General features: G+C 42.8%; 2 protein-coding genes across 3 annotated transcripts in view; one reads left to right on the top strand and one right to left on the bottom strand.

Annotated features, from left to right (window-relative positions):
* NRAP (nebulin related anchoring protein) overlaps positions 1 to 1,113 on the top strand; it is a 76,217-nt gene extending 75,104 nt beyond the window's left edge. Inside the window, exon 42 of the mRNA XM_054982284.1 lies at positions 678 to 1,113. Coding sequence (XP_054838259.1) covers positions 678 to 779 — 102 coding nt within the window. The 3' untranslated portion in view covers positions 780 to 1,113. The remainder of the gene's footprint in view (positions 1 to 677) is intronic.
* Positions 555 to 24,743, bottom strand: part of HABP2 (hyaluronan binding protein 2) — a 53,146-nt gene continuing 28,957 nt past the window's right edge. For both annotated transcript variants that reach the window (XM_054982285.1, XM_054982286.1), the window contains 10 exons: positions 20,456 to 20,572; positions 19,928 to 20,047; positions 19,288 to 19,459; positions 17,979 to 18,073; positions 17,227 to 17,479; positions 16,037 to 16,179; positions 11,073 to 11,207; positions 8,290 to 8,435; positions 1,852 to 2,054; positions 555 to 737 (listed from right to left, as the gene is read on the bottom strand). In XM_054982285.1, coding sequence (XP_054838260.1) covers positions 1,878 to 2,054; positions 8,290 to 8,435; positions 11,073 to 11,207; positions 16,037 to 16,179; positions 17,227 to 17,479; positions 17,979 to 18,073; positions 19,288 to 19,459; positions 19,928 to 20,047; positions 20,456 to 20,572 — 1,358 coding nt within the window. In that variant the 3' untranslated portion in view covers positions 555 to 737; positions 1,852 to 1,877. The remainder of the gene's footprint in view (positions 738 to 1,851; positions 2,055 to 8,289; positions 8,436 to 11,072; positions 11,208 to 16,036; positions 16,180 to 17,226; positions 17,480 to 17,978; positions 18,074 to 19,287; positions 19,460 to 19,927; positions 20,048 to 20,455; positions 20,573 to 24,743) is intronic.

Below are 24,743 nucleotides of genomic sequence, written 5' to 3'. Positions count from 1 at the left end.
GAATGGCAAGAAGAAGATAGCAGAGCTGTGGGAATAAAAGACACTAGCCAGGAAGTACTGAGATATTAAAGAGTTAAGAAGATGATGCAAGATCATGGAGATTCCAATGGGGTGTTATGTTAGTATGTAGCAGCAAAGCAAAACAGGAGTCCGGTGGCATTTACAACATTTATTCCAGTAGATGCTCCAGTGAGACAGAGCAGGGAGCTCTGGCACATAAAAGATAGTAAGGAAGAAGACTTTGTGCTGGTTCTGAGAAGGCATTTACGTACAAGTATCTAAAGATATGAGGCACTTACTGTAAGATTTGAGTAACGGATGCAGACAAGCATGCCTGATCCAGCACTTGCTGTAAAACTACTGATAAAATAAAATCCATGCATAAAGTCCTGTAGGTTTCAAGGCCCTTTTAATATTCACAGAAATCGCTTGGAATATGTTCTGTATATTATGGTTATCACTTGGAAGCTGGGCCCTAGGAGTGGATATGTGTACCATTATGTTTGATGACATCCAAGGTTGCCAAAAGTATACAGAAAGAAATGCCTTTAACATTATATTAATTAATGTTTTATTATTAAAATACCAAAGGAGACATTTTTATTGACTGATTTTATAAATGGATATTATATAACAGGCTTCTCCAGGTTGATACTTAGAATTCCTTTTGTTGGCAGGACCAGCCAACAGGAGAAGGATCTCAACAAGCCAGAGTCAACCCAGATGCAGCAGAGATTCTGCAAGTCAAACGGAGAAAAAGGCAATTAATGAAAAAGTGAACTGGAACATGGACATCTCTCAGTGGAAAGTGTGTATTTTTTTGCTTGATCAGCAAGTTATGTAGTTTTTCTCAACCCTGAGGAGCATAGAGGATGGTACCAAAAGAAAAATTCTAGAATTAATAATGATTTTTAAAAAATATTCTTGTTTGCATACTGACAGTAATTTGTAAGTGCGTGTATTCTAAAACTTCCCATATATTTAAGACAGCAAATGAGATTAGTCCTAGATGACTGGCAGGCTCAGCTTGGTACTAAAAATGAATGAACCATGATTTATTGAAGGTACAATAAATTGTGTTGAAAATAAATCAGCAGATTCACTTTCTACAAATATTTCTCTTGGTTATTTAATGATTATGAAGAGAATACACCCACAAAACTTGGATAAGGCTGCATTGAGGGCTGAATTGGATTCTTGATAATGAAATTTTGTTAGCTTTGAATGGAAGTAGGAGTCACTCTCTTCAGATATATATGAGTAAGTGGATTAGAATGAGCGCTTTAGAGAGAAAGAACTTGCAACACGGAAACATACGGTTGAATCCAGACTAAATTTTCCAATGACAGAATGGAATTTTCCTACCACTTACCTCCCACTGCAGTCCACTGATCTCCAGGAGCTCCTCCTCCTAAGAGGCAGTGGACTGTAAACAAAGATATCAGGTCATGCACAGCATGAAGTGGAAATTGTTAAATTAGTCTGGATCTAACCCATAACATCCACATATAACATTAATCTATGCCAGGTACTATTGTGATAAAGTGGGCTGCCTGTTGGACATAGATCATTTTTACGTCTCCTAATACAGCTTGTTTTGCCTCATTTACCATAGTATTAACTGGTAAAAGCCAAAGCCAGGGCACAAGAGCATAGGATAATTTTTTTACATTTTGGATTTGGATACATTTTGGATAATGGATTTATATTTTGAAGAGAGCAGTATACTTGTAATTTCCAAGTGCAGATTGAAATTCACATTTTTAATCTTTTTACAAAATATATTCTTAATGACATGATGTTAGTAAAATCTTCATAAGTTGTCATTATGGATCAGTGTTTTCACTTTACCTTTCTTTAGTTCCAGAAGGTATTTTTCAATTGTGGGAAATAGATTCTCGTTGAATTTTTGTCCTAATCCAATTGAGAAATCTTGTCACACGGGTATAAACTCCTGGTTTATTTTTTAATCCACATTGGTCTCCCCAGCTCACAATTCCATAGATATAATAAGTGCCATTTTTAACACAGGTTAAAGGACCACCTGAATCACCCTATTAAGAAATAAAAATAAGGCAAATAATGTAAAACCAAAAATATGGACCAACATAAAATTTTATGTCTCAGCCAAAAGACTGAAAATTTCCTAGCATTTTTAAGAAAGATCAAGAAAGTGCAAGATTTTACAGTATAATTTTATGCAGAGCTGCTCCCGTGTAGGTCCATTGATGTCAATGGGTTTAGACTGGAATAACTGCAAAGGATTGCATAGTTAGTGCAGAACATAGAATAGAAATATCTATCTACAAATTCATCATGGAGAAAACATGAAGCAAGTTCTTTATTATATATAATTTGAAGAGAAACCAGAATTCTTTATTGCAGAGCCAGCTTGAGGGGTGGGGGTCAAGGCAACAGAAAATGCCAAGACACCACATGGAGGTGAAAAGACTACAACTTTATTCAGTACACCTTTAAAGAGCATTGGCTCCTCATGGGGCTCAGATCCACACATTAGCTGACCCACCTGCCAGCCAATGACCCCTCATTCTGCCAGCTGAGGAGAAAACCGCGGGAAGGCAGTCAGAGGCAATCCACTTGGGCACAAGCCACTGTATGGTTCCCTTGCCATATGGAAGTGAGCACTCCCTGACAGCTCCTGAGCTGACCCACCTGCCAGCCAATGACCACTCATTCTGCCAGCTGAGGAGAAAACCGCGGGAAGGCAGTCAGAGGCAATGCACTTGGGCACAAGCCACTGTATGGTTCCCTTGCCATATGGAAGTGAGCACTCCCTGACAGCTCCTGAGCTGGGCTTGTCTCTTCTGTGCCTTGCTCATAAGATCCCATAAAGGGATCCCATCTATGGGGAAACAGTGCCAGCAGCCCCCCCCCCTGTTTGGCCCCATGCCAAACCATCACAAGAGCCCCAAAGCAGCTCCTGCCAAAACTTCTAAAGCTGCACCCAACCCTTTAGACTGTCCCACAGGACCTGCAGCCACGGATCCTGCCCCCAGCTGGACAGGTGCACACCATCAGGGGGAAAAAGCATCACACAAAAGGAAACATCCAAGTGTTAAATCACCCAACCTCCCACCAAATCCACAAAGTGTCGCATGGTCTTTGTCACCCATCTTCTGGCCAACTCGATCTTCTCAGGCAAGGAAGTGCCCTGCCACAAGCACCTCTCAAGCAAGTCTGACCAAAACAGACACATGTCTGGAAAGTGATCCCACAAGGTCCCCAGTCTGCCAAGATGGCACATACCAAGCGCAAGCACAGCTGAGCATCCAGTTCATTATCCCCCAACTGGATCACGAGCACATCTGGGGGATCCAGCTGGGTGGCCCACTGCAAAAATGTGCGAAGGAACTCCACCACATGCCTAGTACACAGTGATATGCCTACAGATCCAAACAACCTTTCGCCACCCTGTGGGAACTAAAAACAAGCTGGAAAATGGCCAGCCCGTGGCATATGTATGACTTATATTCATTGGACCTCCACCTTCCCATTGTGAGGACCTCAGGAGGGGAAAAGCTGAGGCCTGCAGCTGTGGTGGTGGCGCCAATCTGAAAGGAGTGAGCTTCAAACTTGCTGGCAGGTAGGACAGTGGCCTCCAAGGCTGCCCAAAGCACACTGACTAATTGGAAACACATGAGGGGGGAGCCACGAACCTGAATAAAAAAGAGACCCTGGCCATGTCGGTGAGCTGCATGGTAAGCCAACAGAGTGCTGACCAGGCTCAGTGGGTGAAGAGAGTCCCCTAATTAGTCTTAGACCATCTCAAGGTGAGGTGAACTCAGGAGCCCTGAAAGGAGACATCACTCAGCTTGAAGGCCTTCCCTGAGCTGTCATGTTGAGAGTTGGCCACTAGTTCTCCCACCTGGAAGGCCCCCCAAAAGGCCAGCATGAAGGCAGCTTCAAACAATGGGGCCTCAAATGTGGATTGGCAGGAGTGAACGAGTTTACCTATAACTCAGGCAAGAATGTGCTTGGTGACGGGCTTGCATGGATCATTGTGGGATGGATTAGTCTGCCTCCAATCCTCTATAGCCTGCTGTACTGCAAAGGAATTACAGTGGTCAGGGTAGCCCTGAGCCTTGCTGAAAATGGAGATGGCCACCAGATGGCTGTTCATGGTCTTGGGGACTTAACCCTGCTCCCATAGAGAAGCCAGGTAGCACAAGACCATGGCTTCAGATGTGGGCAGCCCACCCCCCTCACAGCTGGCAGAAATTGGACCGTGAGGCCCGGTATGCTTGAAGGGTGGAGGGATCAATGGATGCCAATACTTCCTGCATTATTGATCTCTCCAAAGTTTTCACAATTCTGGTGTCCAACAAGCATCCAGGGCCACGATGAAAAACTGTCTGGAATTGAGATAAGGCATTCGCAATGCTGTTATCAATTTCTGTGACATAACAGGCTAAGAAGGATATATTAGCAGCCAAAGAGGCTGAGACCAAACGTTGTTTAACAAGGTACATGACCTGCTCAGAGCATGAAGACTGAAGCATGAAGCATGAAGACTGCCTATTCAGGAGCCTTGTTGTCACACTGGAAGCACACTCACTTGTCCTTGAGCTACTCCTGTAAGATGACCACAGCCACCACGATTGGGAAGAGCTCAAGGAACATTAAATCCCAGTTAATTCCCTGCCTGCTCCAGTGCACAGGCCATTATTGGGTGCACCACCAACCCTGGAGATAAACGGCAAAACCCACGCTGCCTGTGACATTGGAGTGCACCTGCATTGCCAGCCCTAGTTCCACAAAGTTCTGCCAAAGTGTACCCTGACAGGAAGAAAATCAAGATGTCCAGGTCCCTCCTTATCCCCTGGCAAACCCTGATGTGATGGTGGCGGGAGGAACAACACCAACCAATGCCCTGGCGACTCTTGTGCAGAAGGCCCAGCTTAGGGCAACCACCCTGCAAGCAGAATTAAGGTGCCTAAGAAGGGCCTGCAGCTCCCTGAGTGTGCACTCGGGTCGGAGCAAGGTGCACTGAATCAAAGACCAAAGGGACTGGAGCTTGTCAGAGGCCAGCGGGGAACACCCAGCCACCGAATTCAACTCGATGACCAGATAGGTCAGGCAGGAAGATAGGCCTTCGATCTTCTCCCAGGCCAAGGGGATTCCCAACTTGCTGACCAGAGCCTGAAAGGCAGCCTGACGGTTGACACAGGCAGTACTGTCTGCCAGTGCAACTATGAGAAAATCGTTCAGGTAATGGATTACATGTGGGCATCCCATATGGTCCTTCACTACCCATTCAGTGAATGTGCTAAAGGCTTTGAAAGCTGCACAGACCATGGATCAACCATGGGCATTGCCTTATCAACCTACCAGCAGCCTCCGAATTTAAATCCCAGGAGGCAGAAATCCTCTGGATGCACCAGGAGCAGCTGGAAGGCCAACGCACATCGCACTTGGCCATAAGGGCCCTAGTGCTCCAAGACCTGATGAGGTGGACTGTCTGATTGAATGATGCATACCAGATGGAACAGTATTCTGCTGGGATGGCTTCATTTATGGTGGATCCCTGTAGATAGGACAAATAGTGTATCAGGCAGTACTCTTCTGGGGCCTTCTTTGGCACCACCTCCAGAGGAGAAACTCTTAAATTGGGGAGAGGAGAGATAAGGAAGGATCCAGCGATGCAGCCTCTGACAGCTCCTTGCTGATTTTCCTGTACATGACCTCTGGCAGCTCCCTGACGGACTTTAGGTTGCCAGAGATGGTGACCACCTGGAGGCCCTTGCAAGGAATGCAGAACCTATTATAGAAATCTGCCCATAGATAAGCTGCTGCTGCCCAGTTGGGATAGTGATCGAGGAGGGGATGGAGAGCCTCCTTCCAAATGGGGATGTAAAGGCCAGACCCAACATGGCGGCTGGAGTGCTCCTTTCCAGAGGTGGTGGGTTCCTGTGGGCACTGTCGGAATAGGGCAAAGCAGTCCAAAAGGACTACTGACCATCAAGATGAGCAGGGGTATGGGCTGAAGCAGCTGTCACAGCTGTGGTCATATTGGCACCTGGGCCGGTGGCACCTCCGCTCCCAACTTATACATTTGCCCTACTCCCACCTGCAAGCCCACTCCCCCCACTAAGGTGGGTCAGCCTTGCCCTTCTTATGAGGCCCCACCAGCCACAGCTGGTTGATGAGGTCCCAACTACCCACATAAACACGGTGTACCCTTCCATCCAGGTGGTGAATGTGTGTTCCGCCACTCATTCCATTCTTGGCCTCTGGGCGAAGCAGGGAGAAGACATCCACAGGATCCTGTTGCAGAACTTATATGCCAGGTGGACTCCTGGGGGCGGGTCCATGTTGTTGCCATATACAGCAGGGGTTGCTTGAGTACCCTCTCCCTCCCCAGCTGCCCAAACTACCCCAGGACTGGCACTGTCCTCATCCCTGGCAGACAGCTGCTGGATGGCCCAGGCTGACAAGCCAGGAATGCATGCAGCCTCACCCCAGTAGTTTCCCTGCTCCCCACTTCTCCTTGGACAAGAACTCACCAGATAATCTAGCGCTGTCTAAGTCCTCATTCCAGCATAAGGATATCTGGGGCATGTGGGACCTGCAACGCCACCTCTTTGCAGGTCTCACTCTCTGCTCCAGGCTCCTGGAGCAGCTGCTGGAGGGGGACTGGGCAAGCTTGTGCCTCGTCACATGCATCGCTCCTTGGTGGCCTTACCTGCCACCCAGAAGGGGGCCTCGACAGTCTACTGGACCACAGCCTCTGCCACAGCCCTGACCTGGAGGTGCTCAGCTATTCCATGCATTCTGAGAGGCACTGAAGGGCCTTAGAAAGTCCCTGCAATATGCAGCTGCTCTGCCTCATGCATCCCTAGGTATGCTGAGCTCACTGTGCCACCCCTCTATCCCCACCCCTGATTGAGGCCATGGGGAGAACAGGGTGAGCGCCCTTGCTCCTCATAGGGGCCTCTGCCCCCTTACTGGGTGGCTTCGCTGCAGCTTTGAGCCCATGGCAGGCAAAGGGGAGAAAGGGAATGCTGCTGCAGAGAAGGGAAGCCCACCACCTGGGAGTACCCCTGGGCCAGCACTAGGGCAACTAAGAAGGGGACCACCACCGTGGCAGCGAAGCTTGGAAGGCTGGGAGTCCAGGGGCTACCAGGGCCATGGGAGGAGCTACCATGCAAAGTGCCATTGCCCTGCAGGGCTGGGAGTCCCTTAGAAATGTGTCAGCAGCTGTCATTCCCTGGGGAACACCTGCCACTGATTGGAGAGCCTCTGCCACCCAGAGAACAGCCACCACTGCCGCCGGGATGCAGCAGCCAGAGAGAGCTGCTGCCAGAGAGCTGCCACTGAATGAAGGCTGCTGTTGCCACCGATGGTAAATGCCAGCAACTGCATCTGCAGCCCGGCTGGCTCCCCTTTTAAGCCCTGCTTGTGGACCAAAGGGAAGACTGCCCCTGAGAGGTCCGCTGGCCATGGCCCTCCCACCACCCAAACAGGCCGCCTCTGATTGGCCAGCCAGCTTTAGCCTATTGGCCCCCATGCCAGGTGTGGAGGCAGCTGGGAGCCTCCTGGGCCGAGAAAGCATGGTGGGTGCCCAACTGCAGGCCCCATACTGCACGGCCCTGCAAAGAGTGCCTCCTGGTAAGTCAGGAGGCTTGGGCTTATCACTTTCTCTCTTCAAAATATTACTGCATTATTAGCAGAATGCTCACCATGATGATAGTCAGTTGTATTTATAAGGAAAAGATCTATGTGTTAAGGGAATTCTTTGGGAAGCAATATAGCTCCATGTGTTCTATAAGCCTGGGGACCTGTTCTCCTCTGGCCAAGATGCTCAGAGATGCAGAACACAACCCTCTAGCTTTTCAGTTATTATTCATTCAATTATTATGTTCACTTCTGGAGATATTGTAGGAAAGAGAAATAAATAGGCAAATACATTAATATAAAGTATCCATGTAACATCATGTCAACACAAAGAACATAAAACTGGGAAGGAGGAAAAAAGAGAGGTGTAGATCACATGAACAAAATGTGGTGGGAGATACCTTGTCAAACTCCCAGTTTTTTGTGGCTTATACCAATTGAACTTCTCCCATAGGCTCACCTGTCACCAGAAGAGCTGTTGTTGCTTTGAAGGACATTCCTCTCACATCATGTTGAAAGGAAGAAGGTTGTTGTAATGTATCTGATACAAGAAGCAGATACATATGTAGTACCCTGCCAGACATTACTCTGCATAGCCTATTTACATTTTTTTAAAAAGAGAAATTAGTGTTCAAATACTGAAAAGCAACAGACCTGACAAGTATCAGCTCTTGTTCTCTGAAGATTTCCCGCACAAAGCATACTTTCATCCAGTCTGTTCTTATATGCACTTGGTGCATTACATCGCGTCTGGGAAATCAGCTTTACTCTGGCATCTAACAGCTGATGAGATTCTTCACCTGCAGAACGAATGCCAGGAAAATGAAGACACTCTTATTTTCCATCTTCCTTTAGCTAAATCTTTGTGGAGAGTTTTCTTTTTAAAATCAGATCACAACTTTGTTGGTGCCTATAAACTACACGCAACAGAACAGAGTTATTCAAAAGTATGGAGGCAATTTTTGTACACATTTAGTTAAGATTTTGAATTAAGGATCAAAATAAAGAATCAATTAAGAATAAAAACCTAGACTTTCTATGACGTCAAATGTTAACAGTGCAATCCAAAACAGAGTCATACCTTTTACTTACTTACTTATTATTTATTTACTTCCCTTATACTACTTCTTTCTCCGCATTGGGGACTCAAAGCAGCTCACATCATTCTCCTCCATTTTATGATCCCAAAAGCCTACAGGTTAGGCTGAGAGTGTGTGACCAGCCCAAGGTCACTCAGCAAATTTACATGGCTTTCCATGTAAATTTACTTGGCTTTCCCAGATCTTAGCCCAACAGTCTAATTTCACTACATCCCAATGGATGTCACTGAATTCAATTAGCAGATTGCCAATGTGGCACAGTCAGAAAAGAAACCCAGGTTTCCTTGCTCAGTTGCAAAGTTTGTTGGGTAGACTTGTGCAAATAACTTTCTCCTTGCCTAAACTAACCCCAAAGTATAACGGAAAGGCTAAAGAGGTTAAGTGAGTTTCCTGAAATGGAAAAGTATAAATGAAATGGGTGCGGGGGTGGGGGGGGAGAAGGGGAGCAGTCCCACTGTGACATCAGAGCAGGTTAGCCAGTCAGATAGCTGAGAACTATGAATGCATTGGTTTAGAAAGTTGGTTGCCTTATGGAAGAATAAGGATTTATTAAAACATATCATCAGCACATAACCTACCATATTTGCATACCCAATGCTTCTTTCTTTCAATATGAATTATATCAAAAGATGTATATACTTCATACTGGATTATATTGCTTATAAAACATCAGAGTACTTTTGGGAACATGACTGACATATTGTCGACCTGCAATTTTGCAGCAACTCATTAAATGAAAAGTGAGAAAACGCATTTTCAGAACGCTCTCATTATCTTATTTTTAAGCACAAGTATTATTTCTTCCTTCCAAGGAATTCATAGTATGTCATGGAGGTTTAGGTGAACTTGAATAGATTTGGCAGTTCAGTTTCAATAAGCATCAAAAATCCAGATGCTGCTTATCAAAAACTTATCCAAACCAATAGGCTGGAAAATACTGTCACAGTTTGTGGGTTTCTTACCTAGTTATGGCTCAGAATCTGTAAATGAAGCACAATCTCATTCACTCTGTTTTGATTCTTTGAATAAAGTCAGATGATGAATGACATATGACCAAAATGGAGATGAGCAAATTAGAGAGATGCTTGGCCTAAATATGTTTTTTTTATTGTACACTAAACAACCTCAGTTTTCAGCAAAGTTCTTTTCAAAGTTACACTTTCAAATGCCCAGCATAGGTTATAAATGCATAATCTATAGTGTAACTCCAATGATTGACTTGTTCTGGAGAAATGATGAGTAGTGGTCAGTAAAATGTGGATATATTCCCTGACCAGCCCTGGAAATATCATCAAACTTCAGACACTATCTGTAGTCATGCCACCTAGACTCTCATAATAGCCAAAATTGATTTAAATGAAGAAAAACTTTAAAAGATGTTTACATCCTAATAGAAACAGAAGTGCCACAAAGTATGATTTTTCCAACTTGGTAGGAGCAATCCCTGTATAGCACCCTATGACAACATTCAAAAAAGTATCTCAGAGTGAATGCAGTTGTAATGCAGAATTCACAGGGATTTTTTCACACAGCAGTTAAAGCGTAGCCTTGCAATTTACACAAAAGATGCACATACCAGCAAATCAAGCACTTGTTTAGCCAGTGAGTCAAAGCATGATAGTGACAGTTCTCATAATCTCCAGGAAAATTATGAAGAACAGGCAACCTCACATATGTTCAACGTTACCTTGCACATGCCTACATTGAATTACGTAATGAACATTTATAGCTTCATGGAGTCCTATAAGTAAAACTGCTCTAGAAATTAACTGGTGGGGATACGTGTCAGTTGTCTTCACCACTCTATTAAAGTTACATCTGTGTTCACCCTGACATTGAACATTTAGGTTTCTTTTTTTTAAAAAGTTCTCACTTTTATCCTTATCTAACAATATTCATAATAATTTTTGATGTGATAAATGTACTCTGAGGTAATTTTATATACTCTCATCTGAGAGCTGATAATAACTATGCCAAAGAGAATAGTCAAAGGCAAAGATTTGCTCTAATAAAGCTTTTGTTCTCATTTCATCCATATAACATCTGTAAGTACGAGTACACATTCAAAGCATATTCAGTATACAGTATATAAAACTAACGGTTAAACTTTTATTTTGGTGATGTTGTGACATTACAAAGTAACATGCTGATTGAGTTTCAATTACTTTAGGGCAGATAAAACTTTACAAGATGCCGAAATGGGCATTAAAATATTGGCCTCCTTATCCTGGTCCAACACCAGAGAGCTCTCAGCAAAGGGTAAACTGGGAAGGATGGGGATACGTGTGAGTGTTACATTAACTAAAATCCATTACTTTATCCGCCCAAATATCTCACCTGTTTCTGTAAGACCCCAGCCTGATATATAGCATTCTGTGTCATCAGGAAATACAGAATCAGGAAGACAGACTGGTTTGACATATTTTGTTTCCACTGCACAGTGGCCATCAATTGGCTTCAACTTTAGCAAAGCTGCATGGAAGAATGAAAGATAATGTCATGAGATACAACTGATTACACGATCACAAGTGTTGTTACTTGAATGATATATTCACAGCGTTATGGCCGTGGACCTATTTGCCCTCACCTATTTTTTCCAAATGAGGCACAAGGCAACATTAGTGAGGTGCTGAAGTGGTGGTAAACCATGAAGGGCTATTTACATATTCCTTGCCCCCTTTCAGGCACGCTTTTGCCAACTGTTGCTACAAAAGGATGGAGCATCATGGCCTGCTTTGGCTTTCTGTTGATAGAATGTTGGATAGTTTGGTTTGAGTGACTTTAATAATAATAATAACAACATTCTATTTATATACTGCCCTTCAGGACAACTTAACACCCTCTCAGAGCAGTTTACAAAGTGTGTTATTATTATCCTCACGACAATCACCCTGTGAGGTGGCTGGGGATGAGAGAGCGCCTAGAAGCTGTGACGGACCCAAGGTCACCCAGCTGGCTTCAGGTGGAGGAGTGGGGAATCAAACCCAGTTCTCCAGAATAGAGTTCCACACTCTTAGCCACTACACCAAACTGGCTCTCTTGAGCATTAGTGATTTTGTGTATGCTGAGTGCAACTGGATATTCATGGGTTATTTGTATTTTTTAAAAAGGCAACAAGCGGTTGTCTACTGGGGGCATTCCTCTCTTCGGGTTCCAAAAAACAGATGTCCACAGGGGGAGTATTATAGCACACGGGTGTTAAATCACTGGTCCAGCAGGTCTAGAGGCTGCATGTCCATTTAGAAATTAGCCCAGCACAGTTTTTTTTTCCTATTAGGTGATTTTCTGCCCAGCCAGTTATTAGACCACCTGTGGGTTTTGGTAGTTTTGGGAGGTGATTTAAGTGTCAACTGGCAGGCTGTAAGGAGTGGGGATTTCATTTTGGTAGCCCAGGAGAGCAGGGTTAGTAGTTTGGTGGACAGAGGCAGCAGGACTTCCTTCACTTTTGTTTCTGTGTTGCCATCAGTGAGCAACTGCTGTGGGTCTCCAAAAAATTGGTAGTTGGAACAACAGAGGAGTTTAACTGTATAGAAGTTCACAGGGTGGTGGTGGTGGTGGTGGTGGTGGCTTAAAGTCCCATTTAGGCAAATAAAAATAATGTGGGGGTTGTTAAAAATAGAAATTTATAAATAATAGGAATGAAATATTAAGAGTAGGGTATGTCAAAAAGTGGCTTAGTAAGTTTGGTAAGAGTTTATCATAGAATTTATCATAATTAGTGGGGCTTTGGTGAAGTGATTAATAGAATTTATTGCAGTTAATTAGGTGGTATAGTTCTTTAAATAGTGTAATACTGTTAAGAAAGCAGGGGTGTTGTGAGGGAATTATATAAGTAGGAAGGGGAATGTTCACCTAATAGATTTGTGGGAAGGGCAAGTGGTTAATGCTTTACTTGCTGTAGTCTGGTGTGAATAATATAGGTAATGAACATATCACAAATTATATTAACTGTGGGAGGATAATTGCTAGCCCCAAGTGGTATTCATAGTTGCCTGTGGTTGTGCAAAGGGGACTGGGATTGATTGGCTATTCTTGCTCAGTGTCAGTTGCAGGAGCATGGCATCAAAAAAAGCCCAGCAAAAAGGGGAGGGTTGACCAAATGCCAGCCCTCTACAAGGGGGCCTTAGTGCAGATTTCATTGGAAGAGGAGGAGGACAGCGCGGCCTATTTGGCGGTGTAGATAGAGGCCCTGGAGGGAGTAGCCAAGCAGCATTGTGTTTGACTGGCAGTCAGCTTATGTGGCCCTACATCAGCAAAAGTTACTAGGCAATCAGCTAAGTCTTTTTCTTTCTTCTTAATAGCCAGGGTTACAGCAGAGTTGAGAACTCTGAGCAATGTGGCAAGCAGTGCAGGAGAAGCAGCTGTCAGCAGGCAATGGCACATCCAGGGCAAGCTCCTCCTTTGGCTGGAATTCCTGCAATATCTCTGCTGCAGACCAGAAGGGCTGGCCAGGGTGCTTTCTCTTCTGGCACTGGGTGCATGGCTGGTGAGTGCATTCACAGAGGCACATATTCAGGATACTGACACTATTGAGGAAGAAATGGAGGCTTTAGAGGTGAAATGGGTGAGGGTGAAATGCCAGGCCCTGGCAGGTGAGGGACTTTTCCTGTCATGGTGTACCTAGAGGATGCAGTGTACCTAGTTGAGGGTTTTAATAACAGATTTAATATTCCCTATTCTGGTTCATGGCGTTTCTACAAGGCTAAGAACTTGAAGTTGGTTGTGGGGCCAGAACATGTGACAGGAGCAACTTTTAAAGGAAAGGAGGTAAGACAGGATTGCTGCCCCCTATATAATATTGCCCTTTAGTAATCTGCTATTGTTCCCATTGGGTGTGGTACTAAAAAAGGCCCAAGAGGAACATAGGTTAATTTATTATTTATCCTGTCCTAAGACTCTAAAATGTTCTATCATTAATAGACTTGTTCAGAGCTTGCAAACTGGAGGACGTGGCTTTCTTTATTGAGTCAAGCCATCTCATTTTAGGTCTTCCTCTTTTCCAAGCATTATTGCCTTTTCCAGAGAGTTTTGTCTTCTCATGATGTGTGACCAAAGTACAATAGCCTCAGTTTTGTCATTTTAGCTTCTAGGGAGAATTCAGGCTTGATTTGATCTAGAACCCACTTCTTTGTCTTTTTGGCAGTCCATGGTATCTGCAAAACTCTCCTCCAGCACCATATTTCAAATGAATCAATTTTCTTCCTGTCAGCTTTCTTCATGGTCTAACTTTTACATCCATACATAGTAATGGGGAATACCATAGTTTGGATTATCTTGATCATCTTAGTCCCTAAAGAGACATCTTTATCATTAAGGATCTTTTCTAGTTCCCTCACAGTTGCTCTTCCAAGTTGCAATCTTCTTCTGATTTCTTGGTTGCAGTTTCCCTTTTTGTTGATGATTGAGCCAAGGAATAGAAAATCTTGAACTATTTCAATTCCCTTATTGTCAACTTTAAAATTGTGTAATTCCTCATTACTATTATCTTCTTGGTGTTCAGGTATAATCCTGCATTGGCTGTTTTTCCTTTAACCTTCATCAGTAGTTATTTCAAGTTGTCACTATTTTCTGCCAGTAATGTGGTGTCATCTGCATATCTCAAACGTAATATTCCTTCCATCAATTTTCACCTGAATCTAATCCAGCTTTCCTTATGATATGCTCTGCATAGTCCATCTACTCCAGGTGCTTTGTTTCTCCCAATTGCTTTGAATGCAGCTTCACTTTCTAAGATTTCTGGTTCTTTGTCAAAAGATTCTTCTTTAAAGGTATCTTCAGTATATGGTTTCCATCTTTATTTTGTCCTGATCAGATATTGTATTTCCATGTTGATCTTTCAGCATCCTGAACCATGGCTTGAATTTCCCTTTGATTTCCCTGCTCTTGTGGAACATATCTCTTGTTCTCCCTTTTTTCTTCTCTATTTCTTTGCACTAGTTATTATAATAAATTTTTTTATCTCTGATTGCAAGTTGCTGAAAAGCTGCATTTAGAATTTGGACTCTTATCTGTTTTCTTTTGCTTTTGTTTCTCATCTGTCTTTAGCAATTTTAAGAGTTTCCTCAGTCATTCATTTAGGTTTCTGCTTTCTTTTGGCTACAGGCTACATTCTTCCTTGATAATATCTCTGGTTTCAACCCATAGTTCTTCTGGTTCATTATCAATTAAACTTAGCATTGTAAATCTGTCCCTTACATAGTCTTTAAATAATTCAGAAAGATTATTTAGATTGTACTTTTGGATACCCAGTGATGGGATACCAGATGAATTATTCATCTTTTGATTTGGCAGATGACATGGTTAGATCATGGAGTCAGGGTGCCATGTTAGCAAAGCTGATATAAAATCCACTTTCAGGCTTCATCTTTTTGTCTTTGAGTTGTTAGATTTTCAGTTTGAGGGGCAGTTAAAGCCCTGCCTATGGTATATTCTACCCTTGTGTAGTTTTTGAGCTTTTTAGTACAATGTTGGTCTGGGACTTCTTGTAGATGCTGGGTCAACTAAGGTTACATATTGTTTAGATGATTTTCTGTTTGCTGGCTGCAGTAATTTTAGTGAGTACACTTAGCTTATGGCCACTTTTGAGGAACTGACAAAGGAGCTCCAAGTTCCTTTCATGACCAGAAAGGAAGAAAGCCTGACACAATGTCTTGAATTTGGGGGCACTGAAATTGATACTATGTCCAAGACATAAGCACCATTCTTCCATTCACAATAGGACATGTATAGGCTTCTCATATGCTCATAGATGCAGAGGAGTTAGCCGTGTTAGTCTGTAGTAGCAAAATCAAAAAGAGTCCAGTAGCACCATATGCTCAGTCTATCCATTTTTCTGAACTTGCTATGCAATAAGTAAATATGTAGAAGAATCTCTGAAAAAATAAGTTGGATCCAAAGATTCTTTTACAATGGTGCAATGTTAGGGGAGGATGAAGGTATTTTGACAGCTATCCCCTTATGTTGATAATTGAGCTCCCCACTCTGTGAGGGTCCCCTGACTCCCAAAAGCAGATATTAGGGGACTTTGAGGGTGGCAGTGAGAATAAGGAAGTCCGTTCCAAAAATATTTTTGTACTTGTGGTACTTTGTATCCAGTACAATCTAGTTTTGAACATTTCTAACAGATGAGGGCTTTGCCACATTCCTGAATTATATGCTCTACTGCCCAGTTTATAGACACAATGTATTTGTCCTGATTTTTACCCTGCATCAATGTTCTTCAGCTAATGCTCACTGTTTCCTTCTTCTGTCCTCAGAGAACAATAATGTTTGTAAGCAACACATGAGTCATAGAAACTTGCCAATATCATTGTATGGAATCTGCTCTCTTTCTACATAGTGTCCATGTTTAATTATTTTTTCTACATCAAACGTCTGCTCATGATGCTCTTTCCTAGTGAGATCTTGTTCCCCAAGGGACACCTGGAGGTTATATATGCTTGTCCTGTGAAGCAAAAGAACCAAAGTCATAATTAGAAAGCTTGCAAGAGAATTCAGTGACCTTCTGATTCAATCCCTGTACATGAATCTCCTGAACACCATGGAAAATATCTTTAATATATTAACCTATGAGCATCAGACAGCACTCAAAACACAAAGCCACACTATTCTGCAGACTTTTGAAACATAATTATACTGCTAAAAATAACTGATTAAATAATCATCTTCCTATTCAAAGACATATGATCTTATACCACAGAGTCAAGTTTTGTGCAAAGTGCCAGGGTAAACGGAGTCTGCTCTCTCTCTCTCTCTGAAACATATACATTTGTGGAACATTCTGTGAAAGAGCTTATTATAAAATGGTTGCATTGATTCTGCATATTTCCTTGCCAACAGTATTTACATCAGCAAACCCTGGCATGGAGTTTGAATTTTGGATGCTTCGACTAGCCAATAGCTCAGAGTCACGTGGAGCCATTTTTAGTACTAAAATGACTCACATTACAGCAGAACCAGTACTGAGTGAAGCAAAAGTGGTGCACCTGACTCAATGCTGTAAGAAGATTCCAGATGGAGTAAATCAACAATCTAGCATTCTGTTTCTCACAGTGGTCAGGCAGATGTACTGGAAAACCCACAAGCAAGGCCACAGAGACCAAATATGCCATTTGCTGAATACCGGCAACTAGCATTCAGAGGTATACTGCATCTGAAATGGAGGCTCCATTTAACAATTGATGGATCTTTTCTCCATAAATTTGTTTAATTCCTTTTAAAACTCTCTAAACAAGTGGCCATTGTGAACATGTGGCAGTGAGTTCCAGAAGTTACAGATGCAATGCATAAAGTAATACTTTCTTTTGCCTCTCTTGAATCTACTGTTCATTCACTTCATTACATAGTCATGAGTTTTAGTATGTGAGAAGAGGAAATTCTCTCTTTTCACCACACCAAGACCAGTCACTTCACTTCTCTGTGGCTTATGCCTTAATTTCCTAACTGTAATGTAGCCAACAGGAAATCAGTAGAATGTAGTGGGCATCCTTACATAATACAATGAGCAGCAGTAAGAACCCAGCATGGTTCAATCAGTACTCCTGCACAGTAGTGTCCCCTTGGCATGGAAGATCCCATTGAAAACTTGCTCTGAAGAGAAGCTTGCCATGGATGCTTGCCAGGAGTCGTCTTGGTACCACCGTAGATTCTCTTGAGTGATCTTATCATCTCTGGTTGTCCACATGTACCAGGCCTGTTACCCACTCTAGGCAGCACATTAAAGCTGGTTGTAGTCCCAAAGTACTCTGTTATAATAGAAAGGATATGGCAACATTTGGAAATGTTATAGTGCCTATCTAGACATGCACACATACACATCCCTTTCAGCTCTGAAATGGTTATCCACAGGAATGCAACTTTTCTGCATCAAAGCTGTTTCTCACAGTGCATCAGTATAATTCCTGATAGGCTCAGGTGGAATGTTATTCCTTCCTTCTGTGAATGGTTTGTTTTGTGATGTAGTGTTTTATATTTAATTCTTTCTGTGTCTCTTGACAATAGACATCTCAGAACTTGTTATTTGTTTGGCACACTTCTCAGCAATCTACAAATAGCAGATCCTATAATAACACAAAACTCTTGGGCAGAGCTTCAAGAACACTGTTTAAAAAATCATGCTAGAGTCACTATAATTTTGTGGGCTGTGTTGTGGTGGCAGAGAGATGGCAGGAAATTCACACTGTCTGCCAATCTGCTACACCTTTCAACTTGAATTAATATGTTCCACATTATTATCCACTCTACCTGTTGCTGAGCAGGGAGAGACATCACAGAAATCCCATTTCACCTTGTTATCCACGTTGACAAAGCACCAGGGCTTTTCATCACCATCTGGATTCCTGAAGGAGGGAGGTTTTGATAGTCACCACTCACCAGTCATAAGCGAGCAAGTTACTAACTGAAGAGCAGGAAGGTAGCAGAATGGAAAATGGTTCATACCGCTATATAAATATGATCTTCACTAATTGTGTATGTTTTCTTTTTATGGTGATGCACACCACCCTAATTACAAAGCACTGTTTGTAAACATTTCCTAGATATGTGTAGCTGATATAGTATAATATTTTCAATTCCAGTGAGGGGGTTTAGATGTCCAATGGTAATATTATTAGTCATAATAACATTTTCATTGCTGGTGGTGATTACTTACTACTAAAACCTTGTTCAACCAAAGAGATGTACGGTCAAACTAGACATGATGGGGATATCCACATATATTCTGGCAATACTCAGATGAGAGATGCTGAACTCTGCCACTCCTCTTTCTTGAACTCCCTTGTTTGAAGCCTTTGTGTCCTAGTCTGGCTGTCTTATCAAAAGCGAGTCAGGCTAGGAAAAATATATAAAGCAACAGAGTGCAATGAGAAAAGGAAGGGAGGAGGCAGGGTTAACTGCCCCACATCTGAACTTGTTTTTTCTAAACAATAGATTATGCACTTTTTTGCACTTTACACAGCAAACATACCAATACATGTCTGGTTTGACCCTCATGTGATAGCTAGTATTTCATGAATTGTGTTAACTTTTCTAGATCAAGGATTTCACCTGCATCTTTCACAGGTGTGCCACCATCAAACATCTACTTGGGACTGTTTCTGTCAATGTGGCCATTTTCACATGCCTGTAAACCCTCCAGAAAGTCACACAAAACTCACGGCATGATGGTGTCTTCATAGCACGATTTCCCGTCATGATCCCGTTTAATGGTGAGATGACATCAGAAATGCCATTAAACAGGATTATGACGGGAAATTGTGCTATGAAGACGCTGTCATGCCATGAGATTTGCGCGATTTTCCAGAGGTTACAGGTGTGAGAAAACAGCCTGTGTATGAAAGGTTCCTGCAACTAAGCCAAGGAGAGTTCATTCATACTCGTGGTGTTTAAACAGCATTATTAACTTCAAAGTAGTTATTCCCCATAGCAGCAGAAAATAATTCAATCCATTCTGTACTGTTTTAGTTGCCAGAGGGATTCTTATTCTTCTCTGGCATTCTTATTCATGCAAGGTGAAGGGAAGGAGAACATTCTGAATGTTTGAACAGAAGTTTACCGGCAGAAGTTATGGTCACCAAGACCATAATAGTCAGCATGTTCCATAAATGCATTGTAGCTGCTCTCCAAGAGATGGTGAGATGTCCAGTGAAGGCAAGTCTTCTTCAGAATTGTTTGACTGACATTTCCTCTGTATGTATGGCCATTTTCTGTAAAACAGTCTTTGGGTCCTGCAAAAGGAATGCCATTATATGAAATTATTATGATTTTGATTTCCTTTTTCAGTGCTTTCTCTCTTTTAAATTTTGTAGTGGCATTCTCTTTTACACATAAACCTTTTATCTTTTCTTGTATCTTTCTTATACTTTTTTCACAATAACTTTTAAGCATCCAGCTTAACCATTCATACACAGATCTTTCCTCATTTCCTTTTTGCTTCACTTCCAAGCTGTTAATAATAACCCTTGCTGTCACATAATAATATCTGAAATCTTTAGTCTACTTCATACATGTAAATGGCAGTAAGCATGAACCTAAGGCCATTTGACATAGAAAACTGGACAGTATTGTCATAAGGGCAAGAAGCTCATCCATAACTATACTTGATAAATTACAAGCAGAGTATACTACTGGATCTGAAATTCCTTCCTTCCCATGTGTTACTTTGCCCACCACTTGAACATAGAGCATTTCCTTACCTATCTCACAATATCTTCCTCTGAATGGCTCAGGACAGTTGCACGTGAACTTCGATCTTATTCGGTGCTTCATACAGGCACCTCCATTTTTGCAAGGGTTTGGTTTACAAACTGATCGTGCTGCCAGTGTTCAGACAATAAAACAAATCAGGCTTTTCTGTGAGATTAATAACTTGCAAGAACAATGCAGAGATGTAGATAGTTGTAAATAATTTTATAAATAGAAATGGTAAGTATGGTATAGTTGTATGTTCAGTTTTGAGGAAACCCATGAAGCTAGGTCTTCCTACCTATAGGGTTATTGAGAACATAAAATAACTCAATATAAACCAACCTGAACATCTTGAAGGAATGACAGGGTGCAATATAACAAGCAAGTAATTTTGTCCAAATTAAAAGGTTATTTCCAATGGAGGATGTCAACGGTTAAAAAACTATGAAGGGATTTGATCCACTTTTCAAGTAGCTACATAGAATAGCATTACTTCAGTATTGTTGGATAGCAGACATTATCCAGGTAGTACTTACCTCTGTCACAGAATGGTAGCTGATAGGGATATCTGCAACTGCATCGATAATAAGGTTGTGTTAGGCTTATAAGACAGTCTCCTCTATTGCAGCTGTTTCTTTGACATGTGTTTTTCACTGTGGTAAGTACAGGTAAAATAGAAATATACATTATCTTCTCATTTTGCAGCAATTTTATTGCCACTGTACCTAGAAATTCCACTTACCTCAGTAGGAGAGCTCCCACTGATCCTCCTTGCTGCCCACATATAAGCAGCAGAAGGAAATGGTGAAGTGGAAATGGCATCAGGTAACACTGCAACATCATTTCTGGCCAAAGTGATGTCACTACTGGAAAAACCATAGAGATCGATAGGTTTCTTAAAGTATCACTGCAGTGTGGTGATGTTACTTCTGTTTTTTCAGTCAAAAATGACGTCGTGGCATTGTGTGATGCCATTTGAGCCTCATCTTCTAACTGGATCCTCCTGCCAGTTGCCAGCAAGTGGCAACCCTAGCTATACCTTTATATCGAAATCTGAAACAGGCCCTAGAGTGGAGATAAAAAAATCTGCACAATATAGACAGAAACAAATGGGGAAAGAGTGGGCTCTGCTATCTCAGAAGTTTCTCATTTCCTTTCCATAGAAGACCCCACCCTGTTTCTTGGATGTGTACCATCCAAGTGACTATATCTGTCTGAGGGGTTGGAGCAGATGTGACTATAGTGTAGGGCTTGGCTATACACAATGGATTGCTTTTGCTTGATGTGGCTTGGGTGCTGGCTTGAGGTACGTAGATATGGTTGCTGATCTGTTGATTTCTGGTTATAATGTGGTACTTATGTGTCCCTTGTGTATCTGTAGTGTGATGTCCAAGAAGTTTATTTCTTGTGTAGATTGGTTGTGGGATGGAAGTTATGGAAAGCCTAGTGAAATCTCTCGAGGACTTCTTTGCCATGGGTCCAGACAATTGGCTCCAACCACTCAGAAAGAGATAGTCACTTGAAGGATCTGCATCAGACATTTTTTGCAATTACAGTATCCACCTGACATAATGAGAAAGATGATTGGGAAGACCAAAATGACACTCAGGGACAGCTTACTACAAGACAATCCCAAAGAGAATAACAACACAGCACCATTGGTGGTCACCTATAACCCACAACTCAAGCCCATCCAATGCATTATTAATGATCTACAACCTGTGCTGGATTGTGACACTTTCCTCATACAGGCACTGGGGGGATGATCTTTTCTTGCTTACAGACAGCCTACTAACCTGAAACAATTACTCACTCACAATGATAAACTACTTAACACTAACATGGACTCTGGTACCAAGGCCTGCAACAAACCAAGATGCCACCTTTGCTCTCATATCAATCCGAGCAACATCATCAATGAACTCAATAACATCATACCATCTTGAGTTCATACTCCTGCTCATCCTCCAATGTGATTTACGCCATCACGTGTCAGCAATGCCCCTTCACTCTCTACATTGGACAAACTGGCCAGTCCCTTTGACAAAGAATTAATGGACATAAATCTGATATCAGGAACCAAAACATTCAAAAACCATCAGGGGACAATGTTAGCCTTCCAGGACATTCAGTTGCTGACTTAAAAGTAGCAGTGCTCCTGCAGAGGAATTTCAAAGAGAGATTAGAAAGAGAGACTGCTGAATTGCAACTGATAATGAAGCTCAAGACAATACATCCACCTGGAATGAATCAAGACAAAGACTTCCTGTCTCATTATCAGTGCTAATTTCTCCACACCTACTACCCCTCTGCATACCCTACCCTATTCAGTCATGCCTGCATTTGTCATTCACAGCTATTATCATTCGTCTTCTGTAATCACTCCACTCTCCAATATATAAGGACAGATGGACTCATATTCTAGCAGTATCTGAAGAAGTGAGCTGTGGCTAGGGCTGGTGCCAGGGTTACTGGTGCCTGAGGTGAGATACCTACTTGCGCCCCCCTCCCGTGCGTGTGCAAAGCATGCGTGCGCTCCAGCCCTGCGCAACGACATTGTGACGTCATTGCGCAGGAGCATCCCCCTCACCTGAGGCAAGTGGCAGCGGCAAAGGGGCAGGGAGGCGGCCTGCTTACCTGTTCGCTGCCGTGCCACCTAGGTGCCCAGCTTGCCCGGCTCGCCAAGGCAGGCAGCAATGGTGAAGGGGCGGAGAGGTGAGCGGGGATGTGGCCCACTTCTGGGTCAGGGGTCATCAGGGGCTGGCATGGCACCTCCTTTAGAGTTCAGCACTTGAGGCGGCTGCAGGCACTGCCTCTGTGGACGCACCAGGCCTGACTGTGGCTCATGAAAGCTCATACCCTACCACTAATTTTGTTAGTCTTATAGGTGCTGCTGGACTTTTCCCCCCACTGCTACAGACAGACTAACATGGCTACCCATCTTGATCTATGACAGAATTTTTAGGAAATATTTCAAACACACAGTAACACAGCATTACAGCCACTTATAGGGATCCCATTCTTCTAGTGGGGGTGGGGGATCCCCTGCTTTCAACCTCTGCCCTCTCCTCCACTTACCTGGCTGGTGGGGGAGGATGGTATGGGAATGGGCCTCCCAGGCACACTCCTGGGGTGGCGCAACAACATCACTGATGTCATCGCAACACCCTGAGAGTACTTCCAAGCTTCACTGCAGGCCTATTTGGGTCCCAAATGGACTGAAGTGGGCCTGTTTGAGGCCTGAATTGCCCTGCTGTGAAGTGTGCACATTCCTGTGCCTGCGCAGTGACGTCACTGGAAGTGACATCATCACACAGCTGTGAGATTGTGTGCGCACTGAGTGGAACATACAGAAGGGAAGAAGGAGGTAAGAGCCAGGTCTCCCCCACTTCAGCTGGGAAGGTAAGGGGACCTGGCAACCCCAGCCATTTAGCTTGAAGAACTGTACTATGAGAATGAGGCAGAGAGACAAAACAAGGGCATTTGGTGTCAGAAGGAGAACAAGGCAGGCAAGCAGCAGCAGGAAGAACGTGTGCGAGCTTTGCTAGGGTGGAAAGGGAGATAAAGTTGGGAAAATATGAGGCAAGCAGGTGATCACAGACTGTAAGGGAAAATTTGACACAGCAGGGCAGACATTTGGAGAAGAGTGGAAAGCAATATCCCACCCCTTCAGGACTGGAATACCTCACACATGCTACAGTTTGCAGTTTGGGTTGCCAACTCCACTTTGGGGGATTCCTGGAGATCTGGGGATGGAGCCTGAGGAGGGTGGGGATTTGGGAGGAGAGGGACTTCGGTGGGGTATAATGTAGATTTCACCTCCCAAAGCAGCCATTTTCTCCATGGGAAATGATCTCTGCGGCCTGCAGATAAGTAGTAATTCCAGATTTCCAGGCCCCTCCTGGAAGCTAGCAATGCTATTTATAGTTTATAAAGCAAGCCCAGAGCCTTTTTCTTACTCCTCCCTTTAAAGAACACAACTTTTGTCCTTATTAGGAAAATATTGGCTGCCTTGTAAAAGTGAAACCAGTAGAGTCAAAGAAGGAAAAGACTACAGTAACAAAAGAAACAGAACAAAATGTAAGGAACACATGGCATTTTTCTGTTATAGGCTGTTTAGATTGAGAATGTGTTGTTTTCATATTAATTATGATAATGACACAACACTCCAGTTTTATAATTATTGTAATTATTAATGAAAGAAATCCACAAGCCTAGTTTTCATTTAGTAAGCTTTATTAAGAATTCATAGCACTAATACTTTGTACAAGCAATAATGTTTTTTATTCCAGGGATCTGTTTATTCAAGATTAGGTTTTATAGGCACAACTTGGGACCCTATGTATGCAGCATGATTGGCATGCTGTGGGAAATAAAAAAGGTGCAAAGAGAAGAATTTCGCATATAGCTTCATCTGGGGGAACCTACCAATGAAAACAAAATATAATTGGTAGATTCCATCTGATGAAGCTGTATGTGAAACTTGTAGGGGTGCACAATTATTAAAGATTCTTCGCTTTGCACCAATTGCCCTTTTTCCTTTGTTTTGCCTTTGTGCCCCCTCCCTTCCTTCTACATTGATTGTTGTGGGAGCATGATAGGTGTGTTATGATGACATGTTCTTGGTACCACCAATGTATGTTTTCTGTTACTGGAATCTTTTCCTTACGTCATTAAATTTTATCTCACTCTCTCATTAGGTGCAGCTTATCTGTGCTGTTTAATCTCTTAAAAGAGGGCAACTCTTTTTATGAAATCACTGGTTTCATAAGGTGAATGAGTTGTAGCTTAAGTATTTCTGGCAAGATGATAGAGCAAGAAAAG

Source organism: Eublepharis macularius, chromosome 6, assembly GCF_028583425.1.
Source record: "Eublepharis macularius isolate TG4126 chromosome 6, MPM_Emac_v1.0, whole genome shotgun sequence".
Classification (NCBI taxonomy): Eukaryota; Metazoa; Chordata; class Lepidosauria; order Squamata; family Eublepharidae; genus Eublepharis; species Eublepharis macularius.
The sequence above is the reverse complement of the archived record's forward strand: the minus strand, read 5'-3'. Positions and strand labels throughout refer to the sequence as shown.